Source organism: Phoca vitulina, unplaced genomic scaffold (genome assembly GCF_004348235.1).
Source record: "Phoca vitulina isolate PV1807 unplaced genomic scaffold, GSC_HSeal_1.0 scaffold20, whole genome shotgun sequence".
NCBI classification, from domain to species: domain Eukaryota; kingdom Metazoa; phylum Chordata; class Mammalia; order Carnivora; family Phocidae; genus Phoca; species Phoca vitulina.
In genome coordinates, this window is record NW_022589723.1 from 16,025,188 (window position 1) to 16,038,155 (window position 12,968).

At 41.9% G+C, this 12,968-nt stretch overlaps 1 protein-coding gene across 3 annotated transcripts; it reads left to right on the forward strand.

The window, feature by feature from the left end:
* Window positions 1–386: 386 nt before the first annotated feature.
* On the forward strand, window positions 387–12,581 carry DUT (deoxyuridine triphosphatase). Of its 3 annotated transcripts, none has more exons than XM_032417749.1 (7): window positions 387–586; window positions 1,626–1,761; window positions 4,279–4,370; window positions 6,114–6,158; window positions 11,366–11,440; window positions 11,597–11,667; window positions 12,090–12,581. In XM_032417749.1, exons 1-7 carry the CDS (start codon window positions 562–564, stop codon window positions 12,144–12,146), a joined length of 501 nt encoding a protein of 166 aa, XP_032273640.1. In that variant the 5' UTR covers window positions 387–561; the 3' UTR covers window positions 12,147–12,581. The 3 variants fall into 3 exon arrangements, with proteins under 3 accessions (XP_032273640.1, XP_032273639.1, XP_032273641.1); XM_032417748.1 differs by lacking the exon at window positions 387–586 and adding an exon at window positions 774–1,035; XM_032417750.1 differs by lacking the exon at window positions 387–586 and adding an exon at window positions 985–1,070.
* Window positions 12,582–12,968: the final 387 nt, after the last annotated feature.

Consider the following 12,968-nt stretch of genomic DNA (forward strand, 5'->3'; position numbering starts at 1 on the left):
GATTGTAGTAATACATGGTATGATTAAAAAAGATTATTGTGATAGAACATGGTGGTGAGGCCCTTCACTGACAAACTTAAGTAGTCCTTCTGAATACCCTAACGTTTTTGTCATTTTTCTAAAACTGCCCTATAGTTCGCATTTATTTTGACAAGCTGCGTTATATTTTGTTTTTTACTGAAAGCTTTTTGCATCAGTTCTGGAAATTAGAAAACCCAACTTATGATTACCTACAAAGTTATTTACTCATCCCTGCTGTTATTTCAGGGTAGCCCAGGATCTTTGTTCGAATCACAGCCACTGGGGGTCTCCCCCTCTGTGCTTCTGTGGGTCGTATGAAACAGCGCTAGCAACTGAGTTGTCCTTGGGATCATCCTAAAACCATGCCCCCCGCCCCCTTTAAGGGTAAACGACACGTCGTGCACTGCGGCTGCTGTTAGGAAATGGGACACGCTGCCTTGCCCACAGCCTAGGACGCATCACTGAGCGTGGCGACTGTCACGGGCATCGTGATCAGGTTCCGTTGCTTTGGGGGTCTCTGGGATTAGAACCTGAGGAGCCATGGCCGCTAGCGGCGCCGCCCCAGGTAACTCAGCAGTGGGCAGGGGCCGGGCCCTGTGCCTCGCGGATGGTCTTGGCAAACAGGGGCCACAAAAAAGAAGCGGGTCGAAGGTGGAAGGCAGAGACGCCGGGCCTGGGGTCCCAGCGTCTGCGCCAGCCCGTGGGAGGCCGAAGCGCCGCCTCCGTGCGCTCCTCGTCAGACGGCGGCTGTTACTGCTTCCGAGGTCATCTTACCCGGACGCGGCTTTAGGGTGCAGACCCGGCGCGCGACTGCGGGAGCGGACGAGCCAACCAGCACCCAAACCTCGGGGCAAATGATTCCCCTCTGCCCTAGCCCCGCGCTCGGCCATTTCTTTACGTCTCTGCTCCGCTCAGTGTGCGCACACAGCGCCGGGCGGAGAGCTGAAGCCGCGGGGCCTCTCTTCTGGCCGCTCTCCAGCACTCGCAGCCGGAGCCGGGGCTGCCGCGGCGCCAGTAATGTCGGGGCCCACGCTGGAAGGACACGCCATGTAGGGCGTGTGCGGAGGCTCGGAGCCCGGCCGGCCCTCCCCGCGGCCGCCGGGGGAGGAGGGAGAGGAGGGAGAGGAGGGGGAGGAGGCGGAGGAGGCGGAGGAGGTGGAGGAGGGGGCAGAGGGCCGAGACCAGCAAGCCCTCCGGCTCTGGGCGGGGCGGGGGGAGGGGCCTGGGAGGGTGCGCAGCCTCTAATCGCGCGCGCGCGAGTCCATTAGGGCCCCCTAGTGGGGGAAGTGGTTGCTTTCTGTTGTGTGAGCGGGAGGCCCCGAAGCTGTCCCAGCACAGGTTGGTACTGTACCCTGAGCTGGAAAAGCTTCAGAAGGCGCAGTAGTTTCCTATCCCAAATCCGCTTTCCAAGAGGGGTTTCCAGCCCCAAATTTGAATCTCGCCTCCCCTCTCAGCTAGAATTGTGGGCTCGTCCAGGGGAGGGGCGGGGCGAGGAGTTGCTGGCGGGAGATTTAAATTCTGGCGGGCGCTCTCATTCTGTGTCCATTTGTTTCCTCTGCTGCTGTCTTTTCTTGCGTTCTGTTCTGCCATGCCCTGCTCTGAAGCGACACCCGCCATCTCCCCCAGCAAGCGGCCCCGGCCTGCGGAGGACAGCATGCGGCTCCGCTTTGTCCGGCTCTCAGAGCACGCCACCGCCCCGACCAAGGGGTCCGCGCGGGCTGCGGGCTACGACCTGTACAGGTGAGTGGGGACTTCCGGCCGCCTTCTGCCGGCGCCATCCCTACCTCACGCAGAGAAGGTCCAGACCTGGAGTTCTAGAGCTCTCAGTCATGTTCGCTTATATTCGTGCCGTCTGCTGCCACAGCTTGAAACTTTCACCTAAAAGATTACAGAAACAAACCCTTTTTGCATATATGTAGGATTTCTGTCTTTTTCCTAGTGTTGAAAATTTCAGCTTTCCTCTTTAGCAGAAATTCAGTAAGGATTTGACACAAGCGTGCAGAATGGTAACTACATATAAGTGTCCACCAAGGCATTATTTGTTTTGCAACATTTATTGCACCCTTTCCAAATGGAAGGTAGAGATGAATAAGGCCCAGCTTGGCTTCAAAGCGTGGCCTGAGGGTGATGCAGTGCACAATAGAAAGAAAAGCCACGGGGGATGTCTAGGTGCTGGGTGTGAAAAAATACCCAGGGAGGATTAATGAAGGGTGCTTCTGCGTTAAAGGAATTGTGAAATTTCTCTATATGTCCATATATAAGTTCACCCCAAGGACTGGGAATGTCAGAAAGAGCACGAATCTGAAACACAGCGGGAATGTCAGTAATGCTACCACCCTTCCATTGGTTCAGCACTTTTTACCTCTACTAAAAACTTTACATGTGCGATTTTATTTAATCCTCACAACAATCCTGAAGTAGATAAGTGTTACTTACCTTTCTACAGGTGAGGGATTTTGTGAAGAGCTGAATTGATTGCCCCAGGGTTTGAATGTAATAAGATTTTTGACCCTTAGTTCAGTGCTCCCCTCCCCCCGACTTGACGACTGTGTCCAGGTCTTTGAAGCCATTAAGGTAGGTGAACAGTGATACTGGGGGGAATGGGTGTTTACTACATGACTAAATCCTTAGGAATTATTTTCAAGCATCCCAGGTAATTCTAATGTGAGAACTACTGGTCTAAGTCATACAAGTACAGGAGAAGGGGAAAAGGAGTGTGTGATGATCGTAATGAAGAAAGGAAAGGAAAAGAAAAGTGAGGTATGGTCTGTTATAGCTGAAAGGGATGTATTCAGTCCCTTAGTCCTCATGGATAAAAGTGGAATGATGTAGTACCATGTCTGGGCATTGTTGTGATCATGTCATATGAGAGACTTAGATTTAACATTAGATTTAAATTAGGGTCTAACTATTGAAAGAGAGGAAATCCCAATGAAAGAAGTGAAAATGTAATACTGTATTACTAGTCTTCATTAAGATCCGCCAAAGTTCTGCTCATTGTGAAATCTCACATTTCCATCAAGAAGGGGGCTACAGTCATAGCAACAGTAGCAGCATTTGCTGGGTGGATCTTAGAGAATCGGGTCCTCAGCAGTGTCCTTCTCCAGGGCCTCTTCCCAGTGATCAGCTCTGTCTCCCAGCCAGTGAGGTACATGGTATCAGCTTGGTAAGCTTGGTTAACTACCGAGACCAGCAGAACAGATACAACACTGCTCTGCCTGCCCCCCTCCCCCATGTTGTCCACCCATTTTCCCCTTCCCTCTGCATGTCTTCCCTAATCATTAGAGGATTGTTGTGAGAATAAAATGAGTTATATAAAGCATTTAGGACTGTACCTGGCACAGAGTAAGGCCTTAGTAAATGTTAGCTATTATTAGCGAGTATTTGCCCTTCTTTCTTGGTTCTTTTTCAGAGGGAAATGATCCATATGTAGCTATAGGTTTGGTGTGTCTGTGGGAGTGGGTGAGTTCAGGATCTTCCTACACCATCTTTGCACATCTCCCCTTGGTTTTTTCTTTCTCTTCCTCTTTTTATATCATGTTAGTAGCATGCATCTTTCAGAAGTCTGCCTTTCTGCCCCCTCCTGCTAATATGCATTTCAATTTCCCAACAAAATTTTGTTCAGGGGAGAACAAGATTACATGTTAATAACCTCTTAAACCAAAAAAATTCACCAGAATGACTGTATCTAAAGTTAGCACCATTTTAATAATGGACTAAAAGGAAATCTCTACCACTACCTTCTTCATAAATTTTTATTTTTAAGTGATCTCTACACCCAATGTGGGGCTCCAACTCACAACCCCGAGATCAAGAGTCGCACACTTGGGGCGCCTGGGTGGTTCAGTTGGTTAAGCATCTGACTCTTGATTTCAGCTCAGATCATGATCTCAGAGTTGTGAGATTGAGCCCTGTGTGAAGATTCTCTTCCTCTCCCTCTTCCTCTTACCCCCCTCTCTTGTCTCTCTCTCTCTCTCCCTCTCTTAAAAAAAAAAAAAAAATAGGAAAGAAAGAGTTGCACGCTCCACCGACTGAGCCAGCCAGCCACCCCTAAACTTTTTTTTTAATCTGAATTGGAAATTTAGAGTACTGAAGTTATAGTCAGATGGGTTATTGAAATTTAAGATTGCATGAATTATTTTGTGATTATTTTATGAGATGTATTTGAAGCAATTCTATATACTTAGTCACAAGGAAGAAAATATAAAAACAATTTTATGAATAAATACTGGTTATTTTCTTTCATTACTTTCCTAGTGCCTATGATTATACACTACCACCTATGGAGAAAGCCCTTGTGAAAACGGACATTCAGGTAGCTCTTCCTTCTGGGTGCTATGGAAGAGTAGGTAAGTGATTTAAGACATGGTAACTATTTGTCAAGCTTTTCCTTTATTATCTATTCCTTCATCTTAGTTTCATTTAGGGTATAAATGAGGGAAGAGATACTGTTTGGCATGTGTCCTAGAATAAAGAAGTGCCAACTGTGATGGCAAATACAGCCATTTGAAAACTACATTTCATTTACATATCTGCTTTTTGTGCTCACACACACCCCTACCCCCTCAGCCCTCCCCCTCTTTTTTTTCTGATTCCTTGAGCTCTTAGGAGGCTCACATTGGCCCAGGAGTTTTTCTCTCAACTCCTCACTGAGAAACTGAAAATACAGATGATTTTTAACTGGAGCTCCCCCTTCAAGGATCAAATTGCATCTGAGGTCAGATGTCTTCGTGAAGATGATGATGAAATGGCTAATATTTGTTACATAAGAAAATAGAGGCAGGCTTGGGCTAATGACACGGCATTTTTTATCCCGAGAGTAAAACTTCTGGCTCCTGTTCGCCCAGAGTCCATCAGACCATTTAGTCTTTCCTGCTTTGGGTGTCCTCCCATGGGGTATGTTGGGGTCAGGGATACCCTTCAGGGCACTAGAGGGGACTGAATGCCTTATAGTGGGAGGAGCTATGACAAAATGAAGAGCAAGTCAGCTGTCATTGGAGAGAGAGTTCAAAACTTTCTTCAATTGAATAATCACTTTCTAACTTCAGAGTAAACATAAAGGAACAAATGGAACTGTAGGTGGGGAGGGGCTAGACCACCACCGTCTTGTTAGCCATGAGTGTGAGAACTGCTAATACTTCTGCCTTTCACAGAAAAACCAAGATGGGCTCTTTCTTCATCTCCTTTTGGCAGCATTTGGCTGCATTTTGAGAATATTTTGGGGGGTGGGGATAAGGAGATGGAATGAAATAAAAGGAAAAGCAGGAAGAAGCAGCACATATTGACAAAGTGCCAGATTGAAGTTATTCTGGAATAATTAATTAATTATTGTTTATAATAATTATTATAGAAGCCAAAATAATTAATGAGAGGCCTGATGCTCAAGTCAGCAAGTGTAAGGTATAAAGTTCACTTTCTATGTTTTCATTTTAAGAATAAAAAACATTGGAATTGAATTTTTAAGGTTTAGCTTTTGACCATGTGCCTGACTGATACCAGGCCTTTTATCTTACTCTGGTTCATTTGTTTATACAGACACGTCATTTGGCATTTGAATCATGAGTAAGAGTCCCAAGTTCTAGGCTAACCATTGGTTAAGTTTATGCCTCTCTCCACCCTCCTCCTCTGCCCTCTTCCCATCTAGACTGTATCATGCTCAGATCTCCCATCTTAAAACAAGTCTTCTTCCTCAGTCCTGTGTCACTGCCCACTACGGTCCTCCCTTTGTGGCCAGACTGCTTGAAAGCTTGTCCGAGGTTGTCCTCACTTGCTCACCTCTCAGTCTACCCCCCACGGTCCGCTGCCACGGTCCACTGACCACGCCACCACAAATCCTCAATGGACTGAAGTCGCATGAGAGTGGTTTAAGTTGCTTTTGAATTAAACTTTGTCAAGTTTTTTCACACTGTTCTTTCCTACTTTAATAATACAGTATAATAAAGATATTCTTGAATCCAGAACCATCTGCTAAAGTTAAGATGAAAAGGTAGATGTCCTAGGAGATGAGAGTGGCATGCTTAAATTGTAAATTACATCCAGTATCGCCCCTCCCCCTGCAAAGGAGCCAACTTCTCCTTTTTTTTGTTTTTTAGCTCCCCGTTCTGGCTTGGCTGCAAAATACTTCATTGATGTAGGAGGTAATATGTTTACATTTTTCTTCTGTAAATATGTGTGTGTGTTTACTTTGCCTTTGCTTAAGAGGTAGTAATCAAATGACAGATTCAAGAAAAGGAAATAATTTTTGTTGTGTTTTGCCTCTTTAGAAATTTCCACCTCTTAAATAATAGACAATCATGATGCAGTTTCAAGTATTATTTAAATATGTCTAATTTTAAAATGACCATGATGTGAAATGCATGTTATTTTACTAATAGGCTAACTAGACATTATCCGATGGATGGGATTTTTGCCTTGGCTTAGTGATAATCTGCATTTAGTCCAAAGTGACTCTATTCTTAGAAGAAAGGTAGTTTTATAAGGGTAGGAAAAGCTTTTATGTCATTTTTGAGCAAGTATTAGGAAATTAGGAAATTATTTAAGCAATAATTATTAAATTATTTAAGCAAAAGGTTATAGAAAATGCAGGTCAGTCTTGTATGAATTTTCGTGTCTGTGTAAGAGAGCCATCCACATTTGGCAAAATATAAAAAGAGACTCTCCCTAAGTGAGAAGAGAAAACACTATGCTTCCCTATCTACATTTTTTGTCGAACAAGTACTCAGCGACTCCTGTTTCCCTTACGATAAAGCCTTACTCACGTCTCCCAAAGTCAACAACTTCATCGTGGAGCCCCTTTAATAAAGAGCCCAAGTCTCTGCTGGCTGTCTTGCTGTAGGCTCCCTAACCACCCTCACCATAAGGAAATTCTCACCTTTCTGGTACGGTTCCCTTGTGTTGGATCTCCTCCTTTCTGGGGTACGGACCTCACTGACCTTTGTCCTGACTTTTATTCCCATCTTAGTGAGCAGAGTGCTTCACCTAATTAGACGTCTTGGCCCTCCAATGAGCGGGTATGCTAGATTCTCCAAATCCCTCCATTTTCACAAAGCTACTTTTTAACAGATGGAAGAACTGGCTCAGCAATGAGCCCAAGCTGACATGTTAAACCCTGGAATCTTCATCCGTGATTCCAGTCCCTCTGTTCTTTACACTGCAATTAAATGCTGGCTATCGCCTCACCCCATCCCTGCACCAACCAGGCCCCGTCCTCAGTCAGCTCCCTGTTAACCTGCGCTGTAGGCATCAGTAAGCAGTGAGGCGTGGCCCTGGCCTTGTCTCTGGCCTGCCCCTCAGTCTCCCTTTGGTGTCACTAGGTGGTGCTGTGGGGCAAGACACAATCCCCAAAGTAGTTCTTTCTTAGGGACTGAAGAGAAGCCAGGTTTGACCGAGCAGGGATGAACAGCCCGCTGGGGTTGTGTGCTCTTATGCTTGCTTTTCAAAAATACTTTTATAACGTCAAGTATGGCAATTTAGGACTGTAACTTCAGGATATAGAAGATTGCATATATTTTTAAAGAAATTTCAAAGGGTTGTGAAAGGAACATGGGCTTTGGAGTAACAACTAGACTTGGGTCCCAGCTTTGTCATTAATTGGCTAGTTAGTACTTTCTGAGCCTCAGTTTGCTCTTCCATAAAAAGAAAATTAGTGTGCCTGCCTCACAAGGATAGGAGGATTGAGTGATAATATATGCAAAGCATCTCACACTGCTTAGCACATATTAATTAGACCCTGTAAGTTATATTTGTCCCCTAGAGAATGCAAAGATTTTTTTAATGTGGCAACTTTTTTTTTTTTTCTGACTTTGTTACTAATTTTTGCTCTGTTTAAAACAACCTTCTGAAAAACATTCATGTAAAAGAAATGGAAAGTTAGTTTGCCTGGTGGTTGATGTGGTATTATTCATAAAATCACATTGTGGTGTGTTCTTGGATGCGGAGTATCTTAAAAATGTCTCTTAGGCACACGTTTATCATAGTTGGCCACAGTTTTTACTTCAGAAGAGAGATGTTGTTAGAAATCCCAGGCTGTAAATAAGGGTCAAAGGGAAAAGTTGAGTATGCAGGATTCTGTTCAGAATTCACATCTGGTAGGTGTGGATAGTTTTCACTAAAGAAGGTTTCCAACAAATGACATGCCAAAGTCTTGACACAGTAAAACTTGTGCCTGAAGTCAGTTAATTACTCTGCCAGTTCCAATGTATGATTTTTCCAGTGATAACTTCAAAATACTTTCTGCTTTCTCATGAAGAGAAATATCCCTGATGCTTATGTTCCTTATGTAGAAAAAGAATGTCTTGGGTTTTTCTTGAAGGTCAAATTGCCTTTGAGTAATAAATAAACTTGGAACAATTGGATTTTTCATACTATTGGCATTCATGCTAAAAAAAAGTATTACTGAGGGCGCTTTTTTTTCTGTGATACATTTTAATTGACTTCAAACAACTTCATTTCTTTTAGTTAGTTAAAAGGCTTTTCACATTTCTATGTGCCAAGCATAAAATCTTGGTAGATATCTGGCTTAACAGAATTCAAGACACACAACCGTTTGAGTTTGCTGGGACTACTTTATAGACATATAGCAAAGGTCTTTCCAAAAAGGGAGTGTTTTTGTATGGGAGAAGATACCATAAAGTAAAAACATAAATACTTGCAGGTCATAGGTAAAAGAATTAAATACCCAAACAAATAAGGGAAAAAATCATAAACAAAATACAGAAGAGGCCATACAAATGTGCAACAAACATACAGAGGAAAAACATTCTAGCCTTATTAGTCATCAGGGAAATACAAAGTAAAGCCATAAGATACCATTTTTCACTCATCACATTGGCCAGAATTTTTTTTTTTTAATTGCTGCCATCTGGGGGTATCTGGGTGGCTCAGTTGGTTAAGCATCTGACTCTTGGTTTTGGCTCAGGTCGTGAGATCAGGCCCTGTGTCAGGCTCTGGGCTCCATGCTCAGCATGGAGTGTTCTTGAGATTCTCTCCCTCTCCCTTTGCCCCTCCCCCCATTCACACACATGCTCTCTCTCAAATAAATACATCTTAAAAAAAAAAAGATTGCTGTCATTTGGTATTGGCAAGGACTTTGGAAATGGGCGTTCTTAAATATCGCTGATGGAAGTTTGAATTGCTACACCTTTTTTGCAAGGTAATCTAGAAATATCCATTAAAATTTTAAATGTACACACCCTTTGATCAGGAAAGTGCCTTTTGGAAACATTTTGATGAGAGACTAAAAATCACTAAAATACAAGGACTTCTGACATCTGACTAATATACAAGAAAGTAATACATAAAATCCATTACTGTAATATTGGCTGCCCGAGGGAAGGTAGGGGAACATTATTAGTTTTATATGTATGTGTACTATCTGGGTAATCTAAGATCTTTCTTATAAAGTAGAAACTAAGAGTTCAGAAGTCAGTCCACATTGTCTTCATCGAACCCCTTCCAGGCAGCTGAGTACTAGCCTGCACTTGAGATCTGCAGCTCGGAGATTCTGTGGTCTTCTGGGTTCATTTGTTCTAGCAGGCAATAGCATGTTCTCCGCAGGGGTTTTGCCAGTGAATCCGATCCAGGTTGTTCCTACAGCCAGAACTTTGCTGCATATAGATAATATAGAAAACAGCTGGTCCCCTCGTTCTACCAATTACACAGTAAGAACTAATTTAATGGTCAAGTGGCAGTGGGGAAAGAAGCCAGGCTTCAGGATTCTTTGAATTGGTCAAGGCTTTGTTTCTGTGCAGCTAGAAAAGAATAGACTGTTTCCTTCCATCTAGACATGATATGAACCTCCTCTGCTGCCTTTCTGCTACGTATCTACCCTTCCTTCTCACTGTTTAAAATTACTTACCTTTAATTCAAACTCTTAAAAGTGTGTCCGGAACCTTTAAGAATGCTTCAATTTGATTTCATTTCTCCCTAGTAAATCATTCATAAAGCACAGGGATTCATTTAAACTTCTATAATCCACTGGAAAAATCTAAAATGTTGGTTTTTCTAAGTGTTTTTCCCCCTATAAGAAAATTGAAGGGGAATGCTTACCTTTGTTCTTAAAAAAAAAAAAAATTTTTTTTTCAGTTGACCTTCAAAATAATTATGAGTCTGGTCAATCAGCATTAATACCCATTGAGCTACAATCCTGATTATTTTTACTTTCTTTTTCTTTTCTTTAATAAGAGTTTTGTGTGTTTGGTTTTTAGGAGGTGGGGTGTTACTAATAGTAAACTGTAACATGGAGCTACATTTAATTAGGGTGCCATGAAATTTTACAAACTGAGGGGAAAGAATGAACGTGTATAAAAGGAAATTGGCAGTGGGGAGGATGAGGAGGAAGAGAAGTGACTCCTAATAGGTAGGGGATTTTGTTTCGGGTAATGAAAACGGTCCCCCAAACTGACTGTGGTGATGGTCGCACAATTCCAAATACGCTAGAAACCATTGAGTTGTGAATTATGTCTCAATATTGAAAGAGGAAATGGGAAGGCCTGCTACACCTGCATTATCTGTGCTTGTGTTTATGGAAACATTTTAAGTTCTTGGCTCAAAGTTAAATGCTAACAAGCCTGGTAAATGTACCTCTGTGGGCCAAGGCAGGGCCCTGGCTCAAGTCCTCTCCTGCAAAGATTTGTTGTCCCTGTGTTCATAATCTCAAACAGGTACTGATTACACACGGTGTTATAGAATAGTGTACTCCTTGTTAAGCTGATGTGCCAATGTCTTCTGAGAGATCATGCTCTAAGAACGGATGGTGGCTCAAATTAAAAGGACAGGTGGAATATGAATGGAAGTATTCACCTCCATTTTTATTATAAAATGAATGTTCTGATATTAGCTAGACTGTGGCTTAACAATGTCAGCATTGACTTACTCCATGCAGATCTTCAGGCTGTTTGACATTTTTATTTATGACTCAATCATATTTCATTCTGAATATTAGTGGGAAGGTGGTACCAGGAAAAACCTTTAAAACGCAAGTTGTAATTTTGTTCTAGTCTTTTTAGCAGGTGTGCAGCAGATGAACAGTAGTTTCGGAGTGAGCAATTCAGGATGACCCATCTGAGATGCTAAATACCTACTCCCAGTTTAGAATAGGAAATGGTCACCATTTGTAAGGGTGACAGGTGGGAAAATTAGGGCCATTCTATAAATTCTATGTATTTGCATTCTATTAAGACTCATTTCTTAGTTTTGAGATTTTACCTAGTTCCAGAGCAAGATTCACTTACTCATTCTTGAGGATTAAAACCTCGGAGCTACATAAGAATGATTTTGAGGTAATCCTACACCCTCAGTGTTTTGGTCGCATAAACCATGCTTCTATTATTTTTCTTTTCCTTAGCTGGCGTCATAGATGAAGATTACAGAGGAAATGTGGGTGTCGTACTATTTAATTTTGGCAAAGAAAAGTTTCAAGGTACGTTAGACACATATAATCACATAAATGCAGTGAATTTTCTGAGTTCTGAGTGTCTAGATAACACATGCTTCCTCCTCAAATTCTCACTGTACAGGCAAGATATAGAGAAAAGATCAATAAAATATCAGTAATAAACTCTTTTTTCCTTTCAAGTCAAAAAGGGTGATCGGATTGCACAGCTCATTTGTGAACGGATTTTTTATCCAGAAATAGAGGAAGTTCAGGTAAGTATCATAAAAGCTGAGCAGGGAATAAATGATGTAACATCTTCATTGAAGGGAAAAATACAATTTCAAGGGTTTCATATGCTATTTGTAACTAAATAATAGCACATATAATAGTCCTGTTTAAAGCAAAATTAAAAGCTTAGTTTTAGAATTTTGTGAAATGTTTTTCATAGCTATTATATAGCATTACTTTGGGTAATAAATCATTTAAATATACCCTGAAATTCTATTTCTCTAGCTTTTTTGAAAATTGCCCAGTATTTTATTTATGGAGCTTTTTAAAAATTTAATTTTCTTTTTGTAATCTCCTTTTTGAAAGGATGGTACGGCAAGAATAAAAGTCTTAGAGGTTAGGAGCTAGAGAGAACTGAAAGAGAACTGAAATTGACTACCGGGCAACCACCTTTATGTCTTTTCAGGTTTTAGATGACACTGAAAGGGGTTCAGGAGGTTTTGGTTCCACGGGGAAGAATTAACATTTATGCCAAGAATAGAAAATGAGGAAACATACTTTTTTCTTAAAAATAAAGCGTTTTTGCTTAAAGTGTTTTGGTGTTTTGCACGTCTGTAAACATAATAGCTTTAGCTTCTAAAACTGTTTGGTTCTCTTAGGATTTAGGAAAAGATACCTCTGTTGGGGTCCCCTAAAACCTTACTTATGTTTTTACACATCTGATTGTTGTATAAATCTGTGTGGTGACCTAATACAAACTGTTTATTTTTTTAATCAAATGTTTATCAATTACAGATCCAAAAAACCCTGTATTATTTAATTCACTGGAAGCTTCCTCTTCAACTTAATTGTTTTGTAAATCATAAGCAGTGCCTTTCATTCAATAAATTTGAATTCTTTCACAGATAAAAATTATTGTATGAGTGACTAAAAAGATAATAAAAAGAAGTTGAAGTTATTCCTTGTTCGTCCCTTCTCTTCATTGCTCTCAAAAATGTTTTTGATCTTGGGGCGCCTGGGTGGCTCAGTTAAGCGTCTCAGGTCATGATCCCGGGGTCCTGGGGTCGATCCTTGAATTGGGCTCCCTGCTCAGTGGGGAGCCTGCTTCTCCCTCTCCCTCTGCTGGCCACTCCCTTGCTTGTGCTCTCTCTCTGTCAAATAAATAAGATAAAATAAATAAAATCTTTAAAAAATGTTTTTGATCTTAAGATTCTTTGTGACATTGGGAAGAAGAGAATCCTCAGGTTATTTTTTAATTATTATTTGGGGGAGGGGTGGGGAGAGGGAGAGAGAATCTTAAGCAGGCTCCATGCTCAGCACGGAGCTGACATTGGGCTTGATCTCA

Bases quoted from the DNA above. Each gene is read 5' to 3' on its own strand.
- DUT (XM_032417748.1), top strand. From the start codon at position 876: ATGATTCCCCTCTGCCCTAGCCCCGCGCTCGGCCATTTCTTTACGTCT. The intron at 4,371-6,113 runs GTAAGTGATTTA...TTTGTTTTTTAG, and splicing joins TGGGTGCTATGGAAGAGTAG to CTCCCCGTTCTGGCTTGGCT. The intron at 11,441-11,596 runs GTACGTTAGACA...TTTCCTTTCAAG, and splicing joins TGGCAAAGAAAAGTTTCAAG to TCAAAAAGGGTGATCGGATT.